The following is a 15,124-nucleotide window of genomic DNA, read 5'->3' on the forward strand; positions in this document are numbered from 1 at the left end:
ATGCTTTGTATTGTAGACTTCCTAGGGCATAGGGAACATCAGAAGGAAGCTTACTACCCAAGTGTGATGCCATGGAGTTAAGTCTGTAGATGATGGAATCATGGTATAGGTTTCTTTCTTTCTTTCTTTCTTTCTTTCTTACAAATTAGGTTAATGTTTTGTTTACAAATATTTCTGGCATTGCAAAACCAAAGCTAATCATGACAAGGTGCAAAAATGTGTTTGTACAATAATTTGCTAAGTATTAATTATACAGTTGATACTTATCTTGGCAAATGGAATATGCTGTTAAATCACAAAGTAAGGTTTGTTTTCTTCTCATAAGCAGTACTTAGGAGAAATGCCTATTACCATATAATTATGCCGTAGGATTCTTTATCCCCTGCATTACTGTACACAAGCTGGCGGGCACAGTAAGGCTGCTTTCTCCAACTATGCTTTTGTAAGCCTGATTCATACTCGGAAAGCTTTGTTGATGTTGGGTCTTTGCGCTCTGACACCAGCTAAGACTCAAATATCTTATCAGTTCCACTTACAAAATGAAGGTGTGTACATGGCCAATCCATTCTGCCTGCACAAGATATTTGAGATTTTTCATATAAATGGAAAACAAATGACAAAATGTATGAACTATTTTCAGGGAAGCATTCCACCTGGGGAAAATGCTTAGTGTATATTAAACCCTAGCCAGCAAAAACATTTCCCTCTTAGGGCTGTCAGTGTTTTTTTTCTCCCACAAAGTATTTAACAGAGGTACTGTATAAAGTGCAACCGAACATAAAAATCCAGAACTCTTAAATATCAAGTTCCTTTGAACTTTTAGTAACAGCAACACTTCCTACCTGCAATTGCTTGGACACCAACACGTAAGAAGCCTCTGACTTCACCCTTCTCGCTGACAACAGCGACCCGATGAACTAAGGGCACTGGGTACAGCAAATTACTCAGGTATACAAAGGCTCTGTAGAAGAGAAAAAATGCATCATTCCACATCCAAAAAATACCAAATTAATGCACTTTTTATGGAGCTTAATAGCACAATTCCCATAAGATGACCTCTGGCACATGCTAAGTCCTTAAAGAGTTCCTCGAAGATACTAACAAGCCTCCTAAAGATAACAGGTCATATAATGATTTTAAGAAGTAAGATTTTATACGACAAACTCAGCCTTTAAGAGATCATAGAAAAATGAACAAGAGATCTTGAGGCCAATGGTGCCAATTAACAAGCCATAAAGAGGCCCTTCAGGGAAAGAGCACTGTGCGCTCATTTGTACTTCACTTCCAAAGACACCAAGTGTCACATCTTCTTCAGCACAGTACCAGGCCATGATCAAAAACAATTAGTAAATATCTAATTGGGGAAGGTGAGGGACAGGAGTCAAAAGATAGAGGGACTGCACGGGCTCTTCAGCACAGACTTCATAGTAACACAGGAGATATTATTTTTTGGATAGTTTCACACATATATTTTAGCTTTATTATTTGATATGAATTAAAATATATCTGATTAGTCAAATTTGTAAGTAATTTAAGACCAACAAATTACAAGCAAGCTTTCAACGTACACGCCTTGATCACCAATAAGCATCAAACATGAACATTTACTGATGTATCAGCAGGATATCCCACCAAGTGGCGAGTGTTTGACTCTTTAAATATTTAAAGACACCTGAGAAGGTGGCAGGACCTACACAGGATACTGTGTTTAAAGTCAGTCACTTGCCACTTTGTGTTGGAGGCAATGCGACAGAAGATGATCCTGCATATTGTTTTTATAATTTAACAAGAGTTAACATACAATTTAGAGGAAGTCTGCACCCTGTGCTTAAAGTAGAGAAGACAACTTTTCTGGGTGAGTGATTTGTGAAGGGTGTTACTTTCTCTCATACACAAGCAAAATAGCAAATTGGGTTTTGCTTAACTTTTTTGACCACTGCCTTGAACTTTTTTCTGTGACAACCACCAAACCAGAGATTCTGAATCATATACTGTATTGCGAAGCACATACATTTAGTTTAGTTTTAATAAAGTGTTACAATTTCTGCAAAAGGTTCTTTTATGGGAAAGAGCCCTATGATGTAAAATTCAATTCCATGTATTGCTCAGAGCTTGCTGGTTTAAAGAAAATTACACCATTGATACAAAGGCATATACAAAACAAAAAGTAAGCAGATTGAAAACAACACAAGAAAGTGAAAAAAATGACAATGAATTTAAAAATGAACATCATGATAAAATAAATAAATAAATAGACAAAACAGAAAAATAAACTTTTAACTGAAAGCCCATTCAGTCTGCTTAAAGGCAGCAAAGCACAGTTTACAAATGCTAGTGCAGAGAATTACAAAAACAGAAATGAAACACAGCAAATGAATAGAAAAATAAAGTAAATCTACTAAATATATGAAAATAAAATACAAAGACTTTATTTTTCCAAAGCAAAGGGTAGAGAATAGGTTTGTAGATGTTTAAAGTCAACAAAGGTAATAATACGTACGAATGGGAGTATGTGGAAACTGTTCATAATTCACTTTAATATTTATTAACATGACAACATCAAGGTGAGGAAAATTGGGTGAAAGGGCCAGAGGCTTTGCTGGAAACCTTCCCTTTGCCAAGCAGACTGAAGAGGGTCTGAATATTATTAGCAGTAAGATTGGTGAGGTTAAAAAAGGCATGTAAGCAAATAAAGAAATGATGTTGAATATAATGCAAAAATAAAAACATCCAAAATAAATACAAAAAAAATCTCAAACATACACTACCCAGAAATAAAAAGAATGTTGGGTTACAACACAAGCAATACACAGCAATGCCTTGTTACATTTATTATAATAAGAAGCACACTACTGAATAATAGCCAAAGAATAAAAATAATTCAATAGAAAAAGGCTTTCTACAGCATGCCTAAAGGGGGCAACAGCCAAAGACGCTAGCTCTTTCATCAAGGCCAGCCATATCTGCTGTGATTTGGCTAACCCACCAAGCCGTGCAGGCCCACCCAGTTCACCATATGGAGAGACACATAAATACGTTTTAGGATCTTCATTCATGTTTAGTTTCAAATTTACTTTGCAGCCAAACTGGAAAAAAAAATGCTTTGTATTGAAATCCTTTCTTTTCAGAAATGCTGATAAAATTAAACCTTTTTAAGGTTTTCAAAAAAAAAAAAAAAATACAAAAAGTTTCCATGTACTTCTCCCAAAGATTATTCCTATGGTTTAATTCTTGCGTTTGTTTTTCGCTATGAGGAGATATTTATTCAGTCATTTCTAATACATTGGCCAGCTCAGTGTTAAGAAATCCAGAAGTGGAATTGCTTCTCAGTAAGAGTTAGAATCCGACTGGCAAGTTTAGTTTTAGAGAAAACTATAAAGGAAATGGGAAATTGTAATACTTCTCACTGTAAATCATAGGGTCATTGAAAAAGACTTCCAGGATTAGAAATACAGTATACCTTCTATTTAAATACAGAGCAAAATCCTCATATTGCTTTAAGTCTGTATAGAACCTCAATTTTCTGTTATAGACTTCAAAGTAAGCACCACTTGAAACAGTACAAACAACTGATTTGCCACCACTTAAGAGTATGAACATTGTAGTTGTGGGCTGAGAGTGAAAGATACCCCCAATAACAGCAAGTGACATTCCATTTCCATCTTGTGAGGCAAATCAGAAATAATTCATAATGAAATTGTCTATAAAATGAACAGTTTCAACACAGAATATTTTTCAAATTGCAACATATGTGCCTTTCTTTTTCAGACCATCTACAGTATCTGGAAATCCATAATTCAAAAAATTTATTTCCTACAGAATAAATAAAATTTCTTACTGATATACTATATTGTAATGTACATCATGTATGAATATAACGGCTTAACTAATAAAGCACATCACATGTTACGAGCACTAGTGCTGTTCAGGAAATGGAAAACATTCTAAGATGTATTGTAAAAACAAGCATCACTTTTAAATATATGAAGTTAGTTAGGCAATGAAATCCCAGAACTCCTTCCCAATGACCCAATGTTCAGTAATTATCATTAATAGTAGGTATAAAAAAATAGCAATTTTCCATCTTTCACAATTTTTTTTTTTCATCAGACAGAGAACAGACTCTCTGCATTTTTTTAATCAGAGAGTGAACAGAAATTACATATCACAGATTTTTTTTCTTCTTTTAAACAGTTTCTTTAAAAAACACCTTATCACCCAAACCATGTTTGATGGAAAGAGCTAGCCTCTCTGGATGCCAGTCCTCCCCCACTGATAGACCTCACCAACCTTCCCACTAAAATGAACCAGGGGGACCGGTCATAAAATGGGTCCTGCCCATCGCTGAAGAGGTCCGACCCCTCTTCAGTCCCCACATCTGAGCCTGTGTCGTCCACAAAGGCCTCGTCGTCATACTCGTCCATTTCATCCTGTTGCTCGTCGGCCAGCTCGGTGATGTCCGAGTCGGCAGTTGAAAAGGTGGGAGACGGGGTGCGATCTGCAAGCCGCTCATTCACGCACCCATGGAAAATGGGAGAACTGGAATGCAGTCAGAGGAGAAGGGGCAGGGCAGGAAGCAAGACAGTTATATAGATAAACAAATAAAGAGATGTATTAGGAAATAGAAATATAACATGGCAGTGACTCAAAGTGTTAAGCAAGGAACAAAGCCTAGACAAAGAAAACAAGCCATGTTCAGGTCTCATTTGGTCTGCAAGCTCAATTAGCAATTAAAAAAAATTAAAAAAGCAAAATAAATAAATAAAAAAAACACTCGCACAATCATACAGATTCTTAATTTGAAGATTAAGATCATTGCACATTTGTAATGTTGCATTGTAATACCACCTAACAACAAAACGAACGTCTTGTAAACACACTCTGCACCGACAAGAACCTTTTTTTTTTTTTTTTAAAACAACGTCTAGTTCTGACAGTCATCTTAAACATCAGAGAGCCCTTCTATACATTATTATTGAGTTTGAAAATGTACTCGTAAAAGATGGGGCTACTAACAAGCAGCGTTTATAATTTGAAACAACTTTCTAGAGAAAGACAAATGAGCCAGAATTCAGTCACCATGAGTAACCAAAGCCTCACATTTAAGATAAAAATGTGCATGCTGACTGAAGGAGGGTAGCCAAACTGTTGAGTGGATACTCACTGTATGCTTCGTGACATTCAGGCCACAAACACTTCTGAACGTCAGGAAGGTCACATCCCACCCCTTTAGGTGTAACCTGTCTAGCAGAAGGTATCAACTGACCCAAACTTTAGTGAGTAGAGTCAGAATAAGTGTTACAGCTTCAATATACAGAGATGTATGACACAGTCCTCTAGCAGTAAGTGTTAAACCTGAAGGAAATTGTGGTCCAATGTTTACAGAGAATCTGTTTCTACATACTGTACTGTATTATAATGGAGAAGACATGAACTTAATGATTGCACAGTTTTACTGTATACCAGAAATGTGACCAATATAGTGAACATTTGAAAAAGGGCTTATGCCATCCTATTAAGAATTATTTTAATCTGATGTGATCATTTCTTATATCTGGTAGAGTTTTGCAGTGTACATACAGATTTCAGTGCTGCATAAAATGGCTGTAGTTGCCTCATTCAGGTGGATGCTGCACATTGGTTGGTGGTTGAAGTGGCTCCTCACTGTCTATGTAAAGTGCTTTGGGTGTCTAGAAAAGCACTATTATTCTCCAGAATGGTAGTGGTATTATGGCTGTCAAAACATGTGCACCATTCAGAAAAAGACACGTATGGTGGGTAGAAAAAGTCATCAACTTTTTATTTATATTGAATATTTGTGTTTAACATAACTTCTTGATTAGAAGACTACTTCTGTGGTCATTTAATTAAACATGGCATGGCTCCTGCTTACCCTCTCTTTATCTAAATAAAATATCTACCAATAGATATTTTACATTTCTGAGAAAATGAACAAAATATGCCGTGGACCAGAGTGGATTAGGGTATCTCTGCCGCCACCGGTTATTTCTCTCCAAATATTTTAATTAACAGATACATTAGATTAACAGATTAGCCACCCTATATTGTTAGCATTCTGATGGAAACTAAGACAAAGAAGGGATCAAACTTTACAATGCAAGTGATTTTTAAACAAATTAACTCCTGAGGACAAATGGCTATAAACAGACTCAAGCAATCATAAGTAAATTCTGCATTATTTAGAATTTCAGCAGACAAACAGCTTCTCATGAGTTAACTCAACACCAGCATTGACCTTAAATTAACATGCTTGAGGGAATAAAAAACTAAATGCCACTACAGTCCTACACTATGTGTGCTTGAGACGTGTTGCATGAAATTTAAATATAAAAAGATTTGGAAGAATTAGCCTCTTAGGATGACAGCAGCGTGGTGTGAAGGCCTAGGAAGTGACATTTAAGAAACTGCTCACATATGATAATCTGCAGTCTGATGTTGAATTAGATGTCTACAGTCTTTGTTTAAAAAGTGCCTTTCCACTGTAAAGGAAAGAAAACTAAACAGAAAAACTGAATAAAGCTGGAGAACGATGAGCCCTATTGGGGTCAAATTCTGCAGACAGACAATTCAAGAGTTACAAAAGTAATCATTTTGGGATGTAGTGTACACAGTTTTAAAAATATGACACTCTGTGACTATTTTAAATTACAAGAGGTAATGGAAATAAAGAATCAACTTGCTAAGGTTTGACAAGTACAATTCTAAGTGAATTAGTCTTTAGATAACTAGGATATTTATTTACTTTCACCCAATTCACTTCTGGGATGAGTTCAAATCCTCATCCATTACCCATACTAGGTTCCAGATGGCTTTTTTTGATGTGCTTCAACAGAGAGGGATGGTATTAGTAGAAATATTAAACTAGGAGGCATACACAACAGAAAGAAGGAAATGATCAGATAATTAGGACTAGGTATTCAGACACCAGAACTTCTTTTACATTTCTCTGATAGATTGTATCAGGGTATGTTATTCAAAAGTCAGTAAAGTTATATGCATCAAGTCAAATTAAATGAAGCATGATGGGGGAAAAAAAACTATCAATAATTTTAAAAAAATGAAATGCATCAGACTTGAAATGAAAACATAGCATTTTAAACAAGTCAGAGATTTGATTACAAAGAATCAGAAATCGGAAGAAGGGTATACAGCTGTTTCAGAAGCACTGAACATTAGGACTTAGGTCAAAATTTGAGGTCATCAAAAAATGATTCAGCTACAGGGTCTGCATGTTGCTCAAAGAGAAAGAAAAGAAGGCTAATGTTCTTAAAAAGTAAAAAAAAAAATAAAAAATTACGTGGATGAAAAGCATTACATTTTTTTCTCCCAGATACCAAATCAAAATAAAAAACAGTAATTCAAAACTGGTCTGTGTGTGCCTCATGGCATGGTAATTTAGTTAAGACCCAAGAACTTTAAATGTATGTTTTACTATATTCAAAAAATATTTCAAATTTGGATGATTGTAATTCAATTCTTGATTGACAGTCCTGCATTGAAAATAAGTGTTCAGTCTCTCAAGGATCCACACAGAGCTAAATTCAAAGGTTGTATCAATGTGTGTGTCATGTACCATAACCAAGTATTTTCAGTGTTAGTGTCAAGAAATCCATTTCCATAATTAAAACATTTTTTTTAAGTTTAATGAACCAATTTAATGTTTTTTCTTAATAGGCAATTGAAACAGTTTTTGCCTTTAAGTTTAGGCAAATAGAAAGCAAACAATGAATCCCAATATATTGCACAAGTGAATCACAATAATTAATATTTCAAAACTTAAAAAAAAAATCTCAATATTATCATATTGAGAACCAAGTACTGGATAATATCTTGCTCCCTAGCAATTCTTCCATCACTACTGAACAACTACCCAAGCCAAGTTTCATATATTGAGTGGAAGTGGAACAAAACAAAATGAACATCACATTGCCTAAATCTAGCTGTTGCTCAAAAACAGTTTTTGAACAACAAGTGCACTCCTGAAGCAATCTACTACATGACCAACTATAACTCTGAATTAGTAACAGGAGTCAAAAGGCTGTAATTAAAGATGATGTTCATGGAACAAAAATCTCTAAGGCATTCCATGACCAGGCTCTTAATAATTAAGAGTCCAGAAAGAACTCTTAGTTAAAAAGCAATTTTTTTCTTGTACACAACATGCATGAAAAACATCACCTACAGGACAATAAAAATAAGTTATGGAAAGTTTCTGGCCTAACCATATTAATAAGAATGGCTTAGTCTGAATAGTTATGTGTACGTCAAATCAAACATGTGACATCAGCCACATCATAAATAATGGTTGTACTAGCATCACATAGTAGCATGTTAAATAGAGGTAAATGAAATATGAATAGGGCACAATAAAAAAAAAAAACTGTACTCATCTAGCAGAAATTCTAAAACGGGGAAGAAGATTGTGTTTCAACAGAGGAAAGCACACTAGCAGACCATGAATGAAAATCTAAAACATTCACATAAACATACTGCAGTGGCCCATTTATAGATCTCCTTAATCAACAAAATCTGTACTCTAGAAACCGCTGTCCATCAAAGTTACACAACCAACATCACAAGACTAGATAGATTTTGTAAGAAGAATGTGCTAATATTTGTTCAGGGTATTAATCCAAAAAGACTAGTGACATACATTAAATTTATTTCAAAAAAGTACTGAATTTAAAAGATAAAGCCATAAAAATGAAGACATTTCAGTTTTAAAATTAAAGACTTGTAACGTCTTCTTGTTTACTCTTGCGTGTTTTTGAAACAGGCTCAGTAAAGGACAATTTGCATTTTATTGATTTTATTAAAATCAAATAACATTCCATACAAACAAGTCAAGTTTAACAAAACTAGGTTTGAAACAAATCAATCCCCACCTACGAGAAAGAGAGCTAGGCCAACAGAGTAAAACTTTAAACCATTAAAAATAAGTAAATAGAGAAATTAATAAATGAATAGAAATAAATAGAATAAAAGAGGGGAGAAAAATCCACTTCCTCAATTTAAATGCTCACTCTAAAACGTTACAGATTATATATCCTGCCAGGTTTTGAAAAAGTTTTGTACAGATCCTCTAAGTGAGAATTAAATTTTTTCCAATTTTAGATAATATATAACATCAGTTACCCACTGACTTAAAAGAGCTGAGTTAGGATTCTTCCAGTTGAGCACGATAAGTCTACGTGTCAAAAGTGAAGTAAAGGCAATTACAGTTTGTTTGTCCTTCTCCACTTTAAGCCCTTCTGGAAGTACACCAAACATCATGTTGGTGGATTAGGAGGGATTGTGACCCCACAGATGTCTGAAAGTGATTAAAAATTTTGGTCCAGAATGATTTTAATTTGGTGCACACCCAAAACGTGGCCCAATGAGGTTGGAACTTGATTGCAATGTTCGCAGGTTGAGTCTTGTCCTGGAAACATTTTGGAAAATTTTAAAAACGACACAGATGTATATAATTTAAAGTTGAATAATTGTATCTTTTGCGCATATGGAGCTTGAGTGAATTCTGTACATTGCTACCTTCCACTCCTTTTCTGAGATGTTGAGTGAGAAATCCTTTTCCCTTTGAAAGGGAAGGACAGTGAAATGTTTTTATATATTATGGAGATGCTGTCCTCAAGACTGATCAATATTTTTTCCGGAAAAGAGGTAGGTGGGAGGTGAGGAAAATTTGGCAGGTTTTGTTTAACAAAGTTTCAAATTTGAAGGTAGTGAAAGAAATGTGTTGCTGGAAAGTTAAATTTGGAGTGTAATTGTTTGTAGGATGCAAAGACATTGTCTATGTACAGATCTTTAAGTGATTTAATCCTGATTGTTTTCCAGACATTAAAAACTGTGTATGTTTGAGAGAGTGGAAATAAGGCTGAATACATTTTCAAGACACTGTACAATACTGCTGCCTGCAACCTGGGAATAAAAGCTTGAACATTGCTTTTAAAACTTCTGAAAGTATGCAGTAGCTTACCTGCCCACCAACTTAAACCAGTGGAAACGGTCATAGAATGGGTCATTGCCAGTAAGTACATTCTCCCCATCTTCATGTGCAGACCCCATTTCTCCTGCCCGATCATACATCTCCCGCATGAGATCAAGTCTCTGTCTGGAAAATAAACATAGAAGATGGTTTCAAAAGCTGCACTGTGATAAAAAATGATTAAGCAGCAATAACCACATAATGTCAACAAAAAAGGCTATAATGGATGCTGGCTTCTTACAATAACATTTCAGTTCATTTTTGGGGAAAAAAAGGAGCAATATCTACGGCTGCTTCAATAATAATGACATACTTCACAAGGGGTTAATACTTACTTCAGTTTCTCTAGTGACCAATAATGTGTTGCTCCATTCTTGAGGTCCTGGACTTCGACAGCCACCACTGTGCGGGGAAAAGGTCGCAAATCCCGGTTCTTCTCAGCTTCAGCTGGCAGCAGCTCAGGAGGTAAAGGGGAGTACAATGTGTCTGTGAGCAGCACAAATTGGAACTGCACCTGTCGAAACAGTGAGCAGAAATGTTTGTGCAGGAAAAAGGAACACAGAGTGAAAGCAGAACGAAATAATTCAAAAACATATACATGGAATGCAACAGATCTCAGAAGTGATCCTGAGCAGAAATAAATTTACTGGGAAGTGACAATTCATCCTTAATAATAATAATAATAATAATAATAATAATAGAGTACGTGATCTGAAACAAACAACTAACTGCAACACATGGAGATCCTGAATACAGCACAGAATTAATAGTGAGTTGGGATACATGTGAACAACACTGAAAGCATCCTTAAATATTTTCCTCTTCTGTCAGTCATTCATTCTAAAGAACCTCCCAGGAAGAACCTAACATAAATATAGTCTAAGAAGGTCAAGAGTGAATATAAGAGTATGTAAATACTTCAAGACATTTTCTGTAACCCAGTCCCAAACAACTAATGAATGAAGACTAAATCAAGACACTGGCAAAGTAATAAAAGCAACTGCCTACCTTCTTCTTCAGCTCTACACTGATCGCATTTGCCTCCTTCAGGTAAACAGCACTACCCCACAGCTGGTCTCGAAGTGATGTGAATTGATGATATTTCCATTTTCTGAAAGCCCATTGAGCAAGCTCAAACTCATGTGGAGTCCACTGGACTGTAATGCAAAAACAAATGTTGATGATAGGAGTCAGTTTCACACTAACAATGAATACTAACACCAGACTGTCAATGTCAATGATAATGGTGTGAAAAGTGCTATATACAAATCAATCTGCATGGTACACTGCTTTCTTGACAAGTGTATGTCTTCAAATCTTCCTCATTCAAAGCACATTTATTCACTCCAAGAAGAGCTGAGGTAAGGGTGAACAATGATGGCCTAAAGCAGATGAAAGGGCAGTTTCCTTACCAGCAAAAAATTTGCATCATCTCTTCATCATTAGCAGAAAATCTAATTAGTCAGTCCTGCTTTTCCATAGCACCGTTAGGTACAGAATCCAAATGGCCTCTCTTTATAGTGATTGACACTGACTGCCAAATAATGGTTTGCTCCCTGTTCTTGCACATTCTTATATGTAACCCATTCTCTTAAAGCTCTCCAGTTGATCTTTCTGGTTGCCTTCCTCACACACACTGTTCCAAGATCCTCATGCTTAAATACTAACCAGAACAACTTCCCACCCTCCTTATGATGAGTACATAGCTGCTCATACCCTCTTCATCATCCTCCTCCTCTTCCTCTGTGGTTTCAGCAGTTAGTGACCGTGTTTCCACTTGTTTCTGCAGCGCCTGTAGCTTGCTCTCATATACCTGTCAATGACAAAAGAAGTTGTAGAAGAGAAAATAATCATTAAAAAAACTGCTGAAAGCAGAGATAGTTTATATTGCATTCAAGATCCCTGGAAGCATGCTAGCTCACATGTGTTCCTAGTTCAGAACTTTAAACCAATAATTCTGATCTGAACAGAAAAAGGTGGGAACATACTCAAAATTGTAGTAATGGAAGGAAAACGATAAAACAATAGGAAAGTGCCATGGCTTAAGATAAATGCCATTTCTGTCTTCTTTATCCATTAACAGTAAGTGTACATGGTATCTTAAAGCCAATGCACTTGCTTGTTTGCACAAAAATGTGTTTTTTATACATTTTAGAATGCACAGTGAGATAATGGTATACCTATTAGCATCTTGATAATTAAAACATGTGCTGCTTATCTTTTCTTCCACAGATACAGAACCAGATATTGTTTGGCATGTTGAAAACAGCTGACCACCACCATGTTCATGTGCTTCTTTAAACATGCGGTTAACAATGTTCTAACGTCTACATGCCCATATATACATTTACCCATAGTTGTAAGCACATCAACATGTCTATACACCTAGGTATTGTATGCTCTACTGCACTTAAATATGCACAAATCCCATGGTAAGACTCCCATATTCACACAGAACCACCATAAATGGAACAGGAAGTGACCCTTTATGGGCTTCCAAGTGTACATTTCATCATGGCCTCAGGAGAGTCTGCCAAACCAGCATGTTTCCATACCTGTTGCTTCCTGCTGAACAAGAAAAATGCTTCCCTCCATATGCTTTATGTTCCATGTGTGAAGAAGTGCAGATTCCATTTCAGTCAACAGAACGCACCAAGGAACACACTATTTTTTGCTAGCTATTTAGCACGATTTTAAGTTACTCGATTTTAGATCAACTTGGAGGCATCAACATTTAAGGGACAAATTTTTTTGGTCTAACAGGATACCATTTGGTGTAGCTTTAGCTTTTCTCATTTCATTTTTATTTTGTATAGCCACTTATTCGGTGTTCATTTGCTGAATACATGGTCTTCTCCTACCATGTTCCACTTTAAGGAATAAATGGTAATATGTTTCCATTCTGTTAGTCCCTTTCCCATTTCTGCCTTATTGTATCTGAGAAAATGTACTTCACATGAATGTATCAGATCATATATACAGATATACAGTATTGGCTAGCACGAAAGTATGGCCAAGGCATCCAGAAAATCTATGTCAAAGTCAAATGTAGCATTTTATTTAAAATTCTACAATACTGCCAGTGTGAACCCATTAGCTAACACTGACCTGCAAGGATCATAGCTATCCAATAATCAGGGCTATCTATATAAACCTGCAACAAGGAAGATCCACGGCATCTGGAGTGTGCTTTCACAGCCGAGAAGAGTGATGAAAAGAAAGTGGAAAGTGTTTGCATTCTGTTATTAGGAACAACTTCCAGCCTTTTTGCCTCACTGTTATCCCAAAGGGAGACGATTTAGTATTGGCACATTTTTTAAAGAACGTAAAAGACAGAGTCCAAAGTTTTTTGTGTACAGGCTTGTTGACTCTGTGAGCCTGGTGTATGCTATCTGTACCAAATGCAGAATAAGGGTCACCCTTTATGCTTCTGTCAATTCTGGGCTGCTGTGAACAGTATACACAATAGGTGAAAAAATGGAAAATTGTACTACATTGAATGGAACTCCTCCAGATAGCAAATGCTTTACCCAGATAACTGGCTATAAGAGGAGGGACAGTACCACCTTGTGGAGGAAGAACACATTACAACAACAACAATTAAGCTGAATTGCTGGACAAGATGGCAGGTATGAAATACATCTTTCTAAATGACAATAGGTTTTATGATGACCATGGGAATATAAAAGTAAAAGTTTTTTTCTTTTGTGGAAACCTACATCTAAAACAAAAAAAAAAAAATTACTGATAATGTCTCTGAGTGAACAGGCTGCTGGAAGAGAGTTTAATAAAGATGTAGAATATGGAGTACTTGTTAGTATCTGGCAGACACAACTTTGGTGAAGAACTGTGTCAGTGTTGTAGAAGTAGATCCAGTAAGTACAGACTTTGATATCAGCAATGGACCTTTTAAAGTGAAAGTTGGATTTCCTTCTACTTAAATAGTATGTTGATTGAAGATGATAACAATGCTGATATGCATATACATCAAAGTCTTTGAGGGGTCAACATTATGGATTCCTAAAGAACTTTGTTTACAAACGTTTACGCCAAGCTATTTAAGTAACTGTATGGTGCATGGTTGTAAAATGAGGCTGATGACAGCTGAAAGTGAACCAGAGATGAAAGGAATGAAGCAAGAATGATCATTAAGTGAAGGTGCAGGGGGTATTTATAAAAAAGGTGAGGACAAGTGGCAAGTTTAGAAAAAGCAATGGTGTAGGTCAGGGGTGCCCACACTTTTTCAGCTTGCGAGCTACTTTTAAAATGAGCAGGTCGAATCGAAATGACCTACCTACACTAAAAATTATATTATATATACACACTGAGTATACTTTATACATAAAATGTATGTTGTCGTACCTTGCATAACTGAATAACCTTTATGGCACAATAACAATTCAATACATTTATGATCACTATAGTATTAGGATTTCATAATCATCATGTGGTAAAAGGCTGACTCGCATAAATAAGTAGAGCCGAATAATGCAGTCAAGGAGCTTTTGAATTCAGCCGAGTGAAAAATGACGGCTGTCCGATTAACTGCGATTTTAGTTCCCTCTCCTTTCTCTTTCTCAGATCGCTTTTTGGAAGGACGTCAGTTTTGTAGTTTTTATGAACAGTTCGAAAATGCCTTTCCACATTTTCCTTCTTTGGAATAGCAATGATAGATTGACAGATCAGACAAACGCACTTCGATTGTGATTGTGAAAAAAAAATCCTCTTCCAATTCCACATCCAGCCCATACCCTCCCCAAACAATTTTTTTCAAATCCCTTCTTTAGCTGATATAAATTGGAAAGCTAACTAGATCACAGCCGGAGTTTTGCAGTAGCTCACACGTTTGATCCTGCATGCAGGATAACCAATGTGTTAGAAGAGAAGAGATCTCAGACTGGCTGCCCTGTATGTCAATCAAGTGGCAAATGTCATAGAGAGGATATATGATAGACTAACGTTTAAAAAACATTTTTTTTGAATGCAACGCGATCACAATCGACACATTGGGCACCCCTGGTGTAGGTGATGAAAGACAGTTTTGAATTGTTCTTGTGTATGGAGTGAAAGCTGGAAAACGATTTGACAAAGAACACTGTGAATGAGGTGGAGTGAATT

The 15,124-nt window shown here is 36.0% G+C and overlaps 1 protein-coding gene across 18 annotated transcripts in view; it reads right to left on the reverse strand.

Moving 5' to 3' along the window:
* Positions 1–15,124, reverse strand: part of kif1b (kinesin family member 1B) — a 175,266-nt gene that overhangs the window by 40,175 nt on the left and 119,967 nt on the right. For 13 of the 18 annotated variants that reach the window (XM_039755631.1, XM_039755630.1, XM_039755621.1 and 10 more), the window contains 6 exons: positions 11,723–11,819; positions 11,015–11,163; positions 10,342–10,520; positions 9,998–10,132; positions 4,291–4,539; positions 843–961 (listed from right to left, as the gene is read on the reverse strand). In XM_039755631.1, the coding sequence (XP_039611565.1) occupies positions 843–961; positions 4,291–4,539; positions 9,998–10,132; positions 10,342–10,520; positions 11,015–11,163; positions 11,723–11,819 (928 nt within the window). The remainder of the gene's footprint in view (positions 1–842; positions 962–4,290; positions 4,540–9,997; positions 10,133–10,341; positions 10,521–11,014; positions 11,164–11,722; positions 11,820–15,124) is intronic. The other 5 variants (XM_039755637.1, XM_039755636.1, XM_039755635.1 and 2 more) reach the window with 1 other exon arrangement.

Source organism: Polypterus senegalus, chromosome 6, assembly GCF_016835505.1.
Source record: "Polypterus senegalus isolate Bchr_013 chromosome 6, ASM1683550v1, whole genome shotgun sequence".
NCBI classification, from domain to species: domain Eukaryota; kingdom Metazoa; phylum Chordata; class Cladistia; order Polypteriformes; family Polypteridae; genus Polypterus; species Polypterus senegalus.